General features: G+C 37.7%; 1 protein-coding gene across 1 annotated transcript; it reads right to left on the bottom strand.

Annotated features, from left to right (window-relative positions):
- Window positions 1-3,355: 3,355 nt before the first annotated feature.
- Window positions 3,356-5,590, bottom strand: LOC306883198 (macrophage-expressed gene 1 protein-like; the record flags this gene model as incomplete). Its single annotated transcript, XM_079438318.1, has 2 exons — window positions 3,356-4,906; window positions 5,141-5,590. 2 exons carry the CDS (start codon window positions 5,588-5,590, stop codon window positions 3,356-3,358), a joined length of 2,001 nt encoding a protein of 666 aa, XP_079294444.1.
- Window positions 5,591-9,719: the final 4,129 nt, after the last annotated feature.

The following is a 9,719-nucleotide window of genomic DNA, read 5'->3' as shown; positions in this document are numbered from 1 at the left end:
AGGAGGAGATTTCATTAGAAGTACTTGTCACTGTTTTTCTCCATCAACTGGTTAGCCAACAGATCCAAAAGTTTTTGTTCAATTTATCTTTTTTCTACATAAACCAAACTATTTCATCACTCAGACCTTGAGGACACAAACAGACAGCCTTATAGCAGCTTTTGCCTGTATTCACTCCTTTATTTTCCCACCAGCCTTTCTTTATGTGAGGGTTCTCTCTGGATAATTTGCTTAGCGACAATGTGTCACTGTTTCTTTGCCGTCAAGTCTAAAATATTTACCTTTACCATTCGAATAACAAACCGTTAACTTGTTTAATTTTAGACCCTCAGTTGAATTTAGACAATCTTCAATTTCACAAATCCAAATCAGATAAACACTCTTAAGCATATCAATCCAGAGAGTGATTCAAATCATCATAATAAAGGACAAAGGTCCTTATAAAGGTCGTTACCTGTAGCAGACAGAGCTGGATAACTAATCCACTTAAAGCTCATCCCAAGTTCTGTATCCTCTTTTCATCAGATTCACTCAGAATTATCGACTTCTGTAAAGCCATTTCACTTAACCCATCTGTAATGATAAAAACACTCATTCCAGAGGTTAGTGACACAATATACACAAAACAGAAACAGAATCGTTCCCCAAAATATAGCGTAATCATCCTCTCGCACATACTAGACACATGAATATGGAAACGGCTCATATTCAAGGTTTGCTTTTGGTGTTAAATCGGAAGGATTTAAACTTAACGTTTTCCTGTCAGTTTTACCTAGTTCGTACCTAGTCTCTTATCCAATCTCAAAGCTTGTCTGTTCATTATTGATTTTTACTTTGAGAAAAATCACTGGGATGTTTTGGACTTAATATCATTGCTTTGTTTTGGTTACTCTTGCTTAGCAGGCCGATAAGAGAAGCAGAGAACCATCCCTGTCTCTACTCAAGCAGTGTCTCTCTCTTACTGTGCAAATGACCTTTTGACAGTCTCATCAAATTTGAACTTAGACTATAATATTAAATTCATTACAATATAGATCCCTTCATCATTCATCAAAGTTCCAGATGTCAAAGTTTCTATTTCAGATCTCAATTTTGACTATTTAAAGTAAAATATGCTATGAGCAGTTCTTAAAATCATTTTTACCTCAAATGCTTAATTCCCTTAACCTTTGTTATCCAAACCATCTCTTGATTCAGCAAAAGCAGTCTTTATTTTTAGCCACCACCATGTCTTGTAATTATCCTATGCCATACCTTAGGACCTGCATGAGTAAAAAAAAAACTATAGACACATTAGTTCAACATCATCCCAGCCTCATAGATTCAGGGATTCATCGTAACTCTGCATACGAGACATTTTTATACAGTTATTGCCAGTAAAGCAGCCAACTTCATGATACTGATATAAATGAACAAACTTTATCAAAATAAAATTTGTCTCAAAATAATGGATGTCATCGCATGGTCTCAGATGGTTCTTGAAAGCCCATTGCCATTAACTCTTTATAAATAAGTTCCTTTTCCTCAGGGTGTGATCCCCTGGCATAGTGCAAGATTCAAGATTCAAGATTTTTTATTTGTCACATACACAATTATACAGAGTATAACCAGCAGTGAAATGTAGGTGCATAGTTGCATCAAGTTGTGGACGCTTGTCACAGTGAAAAACAAGCCATCAAGGAATGCGGTTGCTGGTGATCAGGTCTTTTTTCTGCCTCACATTTTTGAGGCAGATTGCTGTAACTTCTTACAGTTTCCTCAACAATAGCCTCTAGATTGTTATTCATTATTTTTACAATCTCTTATTTCTTAAATGCATTGGGTAGTATGTGTAGTGGTTAAACATGAGGTAAAATTTGTTTTGGGTATATCTAACAGGCAATCTTTGGTCTCACGATTCCATTATTTCTTCCAGGTCATATGGTTTTGGCTGAGCACAAAGTTGTGTTTCATAAATTATTTATTTATTAATCGTAATACAGCACGGAATTTGTTGCATACATTTGACTGAATTGTTTGCTTTTGTCTTTATTTCCTATTACATAGGCTAAGTCTTATACTTTATACTTAAAATTTTATAATGGCTATTATTGTTCATTAAAACTGACATTTAACAAAAAAGGCAGAGTTGTGCTTGTCATTTCATTTTATTATACATACAGTGAAGATAATTAGAGTAGGCTATATGTGCACATATTACCTGTTTATATTTATATCATTATAATTTTTCTCACACAAATGCCTTGATTCTGCTCAGAAGGCCTTTATTTTATGATTGATGGATGCACTTTTATTTTGCTTCAAAATCTTAAACCCCATTCATTGTCATTATAAAGTTTGGAAAAGCCAGACATTTTTTAATATAAATCTTAAAATCTTATTTACATTGTGTTTGCAATGTTAGTTATGATGACAGCATTCGTGAGAGTGCAGAACTCGAGATGTAGTGACCAGATCACTGTATTCATGCCCTCAACAGCTATCACTTTTCACGATTAGTTTATCTTGACAGCTGTAATAGTAAAAGCGTAGTACACGTTTTTGAGAGCACTCCACATGTAATAATTATTTCATATGCAAGCTAATCGTAGCAGTGGGCATTTACATTAAAGTCTAGCAGACATACCCCTTCCAACAAAGCGTTCATATCAGAGGGCTAAAATCAAATGACCTGTTAAATTATGACAATATTTGATGTAAAAATCATATATTATAAGTGCACCTCATGAAACATGAAATAAATTATTAAAAATGCAATTCATGATCCCGTTAAAGGTACCAAAAGCTAAAATTTTATTTTGCATGGTCATTGCATTTCTAAAGGGATTGTGTCAGCATCTGAGTACAAATGAAACATTCATTCATACCTTTAGAATCACACAAATAAAAAATGATTTTTACTTTAAAGTATTTTAAAAAGACAGATTAAGAAAAGAAAGCCATTCAGACAAAAGCAGTCATTTAGTGATTTTTTAATGCAGTTTAATTCAATACAGTAGATAAACTTGTTGCATTAAGAAATTTTGCTCACCATTTTAGCTATTTTATTGGCAACGTAGCAAAGAATGTGCTACTACTACCAAAACTAGTTTTACTTTGATTAGAATAATGATAATAAGGACAAGAAAAGGAAATTGAACAGTGAGTTTTAAAGATTTCAGTTTTAAAGAAAACTAATTTACTTGCCTAACATCCTTTATACCCATCACCACGGCAATCACTGTGTAATTATAAGTAAATCATTTCTAAACTGATTGTATTACGTGCATTCTTAATCTTGTTTTTCCTGTCTTTCTATGCCACTCTCAAGTTTGCCCACAGTCTGAACCCCGAGGTAAGAAAATATCTGTTTTCATTAAAAAATTGTTCCTGACACCATAAGAGCAATCAAAGCTAGCAGACAATAAGTTACACCAGCCTTTTCTCCTCCAGACATCACAAAAGATCTGGTCATATCACTAATTTCTTCAGGATTTGCCATATGCCAAGAATCTGCGTTTCCCACTTTCACCCAGGAAACATTGCCTTCTGTCATTACAGCTATAGAGCTTTGATCAATCTTCCCAACCAGTGGTGGGCTTGTGAATGGTGGGAGACGGACAGGTTTTAACTGACCACCACTGAATACACCGGACTGGACACAGTACAATATCGGACAGCCATCACTAACAGCAGCAAGTTGTTGGCTGAACTGAGGTGGACAGCGATTTTCACCATTTGAGAGAGGGTTGCCAGATTGACAGCTGAAGAAACCACCAAATGGCACAGAGGATTTTTTTGCTGTCACATAATCATTGCTCAAACAAACCTTGATTCCATTAGACAAAAATGTTTGAACAGAGAAATATGGAGGACAGCTGTAAGATTTGGTCAATGGATTCTGCAAAGATGGACCATATAGCCCTCCAAAGAGGAATCCAGAGGTCAAAGGCCTTTTCTGAGTTGTGTAACACCAGTATGTGTCCACACTTGCACGACGGACACGATAAACCTCAGCACACACATCATCACAACATTTACGTAACTTTAAGAAACCACATGAACGACAGACTTTTTGGCATTCATGATTTTTATAGCCACTATTTACTGTCTCAGAGCGTAACAGGGTGGTATTGTACTGCTGGGGGCAAGAATAATCACCAGTAGCTGGGTTTTTCTGTGCCTGCTCATTACAGATAGCATTTCCATCTGATGTCAGTGGAGTGCATCGTTGGTAAGTTCCACCAAAGTTAAGATTAGTGACTGAACCATCACAAGATGCATCCTCTACATTTGCCTGAAAGTTGAAATTTGGGGAATCTGAACTGATACACCCTGGAATGGTATTTACTTTATAGTATTGCTCTGCAGCCTGAGAAACAAACAAAGCTAATTTATTTACTGTTGATACTGGGAGGTCTGGTAATGTTGCTGGATTAAGAAAATAGTGAATCGGCAGCCCGGAGCGGTCAATAGCCACCAGATTATTGAGCGTACTCTCTTGCCACCTCTGCAGAGTGATGCCTGGGTAGAATAAAGCTCCTCCATGGCTCTCAGTTACAGAATACGTGATGTTACTCTCATAACCGCTGGCTTCCTTGTTGTTTTGGGATACACTGGCACCAATTTCAAATTTAATTTTTTTAAAAAAGTTCAATCCTGCTGATGCAGTAACAGAAGAGATGTCTGTCTGACTGTTAGATACATAAGACATTTTTAAATAGTCCTCTTGCACCAAAGTGGCACCCGCATCAATACTTGTGATTACATGGGTGCCATAATCAAGAATGAGTTTCTCTGACAAGTAATTTGCTAGACGTATTTGATTGTTTTCAATAGCTCCTGCGATTTCCTCTGCCTGTTGAGCAAAGCGGACATCCAGTATGAAGTCAGGATACGCCTTTACTGTGTACAGATGGTTTCGGACCTTAAAAAATACAACAGAAAAAAGTACAATCTTATGAAAGGTCTATTTTAGTATAGGGGAAAAAAACATGCATACTTATAACCAATATGTTTTGTGAATTAATCTTTTCAGTCATAATATGACTGAGTGAAAAGTATAAGAAAATCTAATATAAAATAAATATTTTATTTTTTTGTAGTTTTATACTAAAAACTCTTGACTGCATTTTTTTATTGGACTGTTGTTTTGACTTACTTGAACTCGTGCTGTTGCAGATCTGTCTCTCACTTGGTGGGTCTTTATACGTTGATTTTCTTTAGAGAATTTTCCATTAAGCAGCTTTAAATAAGAAGTCTCCACATTGATGGAGCTTGAAGTGGAGCTTGTCTGTTCCAGCCATGACATGATGATCTCAGAGTTTGTTTCTACTGCGCTTACTTTCTGTGGAATGACAAAGACTTCATCTGGAATGAGATAGACACCATCTTCTGTGGTCTGACACTGGGAAAAGGCTAGATTCATCACCCGACCCATGTCTATGTTGCGCAAGTTATCCCAACCTCCTCCTGGTAGAACCTCCAGCGCTGTCAAACTTGAGTTTATGCGACACAAATTAAGTCCATTACTGGGACGAATGAGTGGTTGAAGGTTGCAAATACTGATACAGCAGCAGAGCACCAGCAGGCACAAGGCTCTCGACTCCATGATCGTCTGGTGTGCTGTGTAAAAATGCATTTCTCTCTCAGAATCGCATCTCTTATTTATAGTAAGGTTGTGTTAGGATTGTGTATAGTAGCCTACAGGGTGTGTGGGTTTCACTGAACAAGTTTATGCAGTAAAACAACAAAAGGCCTTATAACCTTTTGATTTGCTACTTAGCAACCGCAAACACACATTCAGACCACAGAAAATAAAAATATTTCCTCCTCAACTGTATTTTGTTATAGAACACTGATGACCATCATGCCTCCACCCAGAGTAATAACATTAAAAATATTCATATTTTTCTACTTTATCCAATTAATGTACATTAATCAGTTATGAAGAGTGCTGTTTTAGCACTTTTGTTTTGATTAGATGTAACTAGAATAATGTCAAATTTTGCATGAATTTATTGTGGTAATATAATTTACTTCAATTGTGATGTCTACAATGATCATCCCCATTTTATTTCAAACATGGTAAACGGGAAATATTTCCATTATAAGTACACTAGAAAGTGTGACAACTTTCCCTAGCTGCTCAGCCATAATACTGCTAGAAAACTAGATGAAAACCTATGTGGATGTTATACAGTGGGGCAAATAAGTATTTGATACACTGCTGACTTTTTCCCACTTACAAAGAATGGAGAGATCTGTAATTTTCATCGTAGGTACACCTCAACTGTGAGAGACAGAATATAAAAATAAAAAAAAAATCCAGAAAATCACATTGTATGACTTTTAAATAATTAACTTCCATCTTATTGCATGAAATAAGTATTTGCTCACCTACCAACCAGCAAGAATTCTGGCTCTCACAGACCTGTTAGTTTGTCTTTAAGAAGCCCTCCTATCCTCCACTCATTACCTATATTAATTGCACCTGATTGAACTCGTTACCTGTATAAAAGACACCTGTTCACACAATCAATCAGACTCAAACCTTTCCACTATGGGCAAGACCAAAGAGCTGGCTAAGGACACTAGGGACAAAATTGTAGACCTGCACAAGGCTGGGATGGGCTACAGGACAATAGGCAAACAGCTTGGTTAGAAAGCAACAACTGTTGGCGCAATTATTAGAAAATGGAAGAAATTCAAGATGACTGTCAATCTCCCTCGGACTGGGGCTCCATGCAAGATCTCGCCTCGTGGAGTATCAATGATCCTGAGAAAGGTGAGGGATCAACCTAGAACTACACGGGAGGACCTGGTCAATGAGCTGAAGAGAGCTGGTCTCAGCGGTTACCATTAGTAACACACTACACCGTCATGGATTAAAATCCTGCAGCGCTGGAAAGGTCCCCCTGCTCAAGCCAGCACACCAGAGGAGGCATGGGAGAAGGTCATGTGGTCAGATGAGACCAAAATATAACTTTTTGGTATAAACTCCACTTGCCGTGTTTTGAGGAAGAAGGATGAGTACAATCCCAAGAACACCATCCCAACTGTGAAGCATGGGGGTGGAAACATCATGCTTTGGGGGTGCTTTTCTGTAAAGGGGACAGGACTACTGCACCGTATTGAGGGGAGGATGGATGGGGCCATGTATCACGAGATTTTGGGCAACAACCTCCTTCCCTCAGTAAGAGCATTGAAGATGGGTCGTGGGTGGGTCTTCCAGCATGACAATGACCCCAAACACACAGCACTGGCAACTAAGGAGTGGCTCCGTAAGAAGCATTTCAAGGTCCTGGAGTGGCCTATAGCCAGTCTCCAGACCTGAACCCAATAGAAAATCTATGGAGGGAGCTGAAACTCCGTGTTGCACAGCGACAGCCCCAAAACCTGAACGATCTGGAGAAGACCTGTATGGAGGAGTGGGCCAAAATCCCTGTTGCAGTGTGTGCAAACCTGGTCAAGAACTACAGGAAACGTCTGACCGCTGTAAACAAAGGTTTCTGTACCAAATATTGAGTTCTACTTTTCTATTGTATCAAATACTTACTTAACTTCAATTTTATTGCATGAAATATTTAAAAATCATACAATGTGATTTTTCTGGATTGTTTTTTATATTCTGTCTCTCACAGTTGAGGTGTACCTACGATGAAAATGAAAGATCTCTCCATTCTTTGTAAGTGGGAAAACTTGAAAAAATCGGCAGTGTATCAAATACTTATTTTCCCCACTGTATATTAAAGAAGCTGAAGTCTTTAGATAGGAAAACAACTTGAACTTCCTGCTAAGCATTGAAAATTTTAAATAAATAAATACTAAATTAAATAAATGTTGGTAATTGTTGAAATGCATGTTGATTTGAGAAAATGTTTCACTGTCAAATAGAACTTTCACTTAAAAAAATCACTGACTCAGTTCAACATGCAGTTCAACATGATTGCATAATTTACATTCAATTCTGTCTGTTGTTTTAAAATTTGACTCTCTACACCACCCTTATACTTTGCGTGTGTGTGTGTGTGTGGTACAGTAATTGCATCTTCACCTATGGGCAGTAAAAATAATCCACATGACAGTTAATGCAATTATACATAATTGTATTTTCCAGTACACATCTTGGCTATTGTATTGTATTTCTTTATTAGTCATATGTTGCACCCTGCAGAACTGATTATGGGATTTTCTTTTGTTTGTTTTTTACCGTTGATGAGAAAAGATGATAAAGGAAATAGATATATGCACATTTATCATGATCAAGTCAAGTCAAGTCATTATTATTTGTATAACGCTTTTACAATGCAAATTGTCAAAGCAGCTTTATACTTTGCGTGTGTGTGTGGTACAGTAATTGCATCTCCACCCATGGGCAGTAAAAATAATCCACATGACATGACAAACAGTTAATGCAATTATACATAATTGTATTTTCCAGTACACATCTAGGCTATTGTATTGTATTTCAAAAATACAATAATTTGTCGAAATAGTGTCATTCTCCTCTGGCCAGACAAAATCAGCAGTTTAAATCTAGGCTGCAGCAGAGTCAGATTGTGCAAAGGACTCACCTGGTTCCTGTGGTCTTGTCCCGATGGCCATCTAGGAGACAGGGTCTTCACTGGGTATCAGTCTCTGGGGCTCATCTAGTTGTCCTGGTCTCCACTGACGTTCAGGGCTGTAGAGGTCATCTCTAGGTGCTGATCTACCATCTGATCTGGATACGAACTGGATCTGGGTGGCTGCAGTGACCTCGGAATAAGAAAGAAACAGACTAATATTAGCGTAGATGCCATTCTTCTAACGATGTAACAAGTACATCGGGTGTTTTGGGAAGTGTTCCCGGTTCCGGTTGACCTAATTAATGCAGCCTAACAATCCTTTAATGGATTTGAATTATAGAAATGCGATAGTATATTATGTGTAAGCCAGGTTAAAGAGATGGGTCTTTAATCTAGATTTAAACTGGCAGAGTGTGTCTGCTTCCCGTACAGTGTTAGGTAGATTGTTCCAGAGTTTGCGCGCTAAATAGGAAAACGATCTCCCGCCTGTAGTTGATTTTGATATTCTAGGTATTATCAAATGGCCAGAGTTTTGAGATCGCAGCGGACGTGAAGGACTATAATGCGATAAGAGCTCACTCAAATACTGAGGTGCCAAACCATTCAGGGTATATATATAGGTAATTAGCAAGATCTTAAAAATTTATACAATGTTTAATAGGGAGCCAGTGCAGTGTTGACAGAACCGGGCTAATATAGTCATACTTCCTGGTTCTAGTAAGAACTCTAGCTGCTGCATTTTGAACCAGCTGGAGATTGTTTATTAAACGCGCAGAGCAACCACCCAATAAAGCATTACAATAATCTAGCCTCGAGGTCATGAATGCATGAATTAATGTTTCTGCATTAATGTTTCCAATTTGCAACTTATTAGGTCAATTGGCAACATGATTGGGTATAAAAAGAGCCTCTCAGAGTGGCAGTGTCTCTCAGAAGTCAAGATGGCAAGAGCATCACCAATTCCCCCAATGCTGCGGCGAAAAATAGTGGAGCAATATCAGAAAGGAGTTTCTCAGAGAAAAATTGCAAAGAGTTTGAAGTTATCATCATCTACAGTGCATAATATCATCCAAAGATTCAGAGAATCTGGAACAATCTCTGTGCGTAAGGGTCAAGGCCGGAAAACAATACTGGATGCCCGTGATCTTCGGGCCCTTAGACGGCACTGCATCA

This window comes from Barbus barbus (genome assembly GCF_936440315.1).
Source record: "Barbus barbus genome assembly, chromosome: 17".
NCBI lineage: Eukaryota > Metazoa > Chordata > Actinopteri > Cypriniformes > Cyprinidae > Barbus > Barbus barbus.
This window is presented reverse-complemented; position numbering and strand designations above follow the sequence as displayed.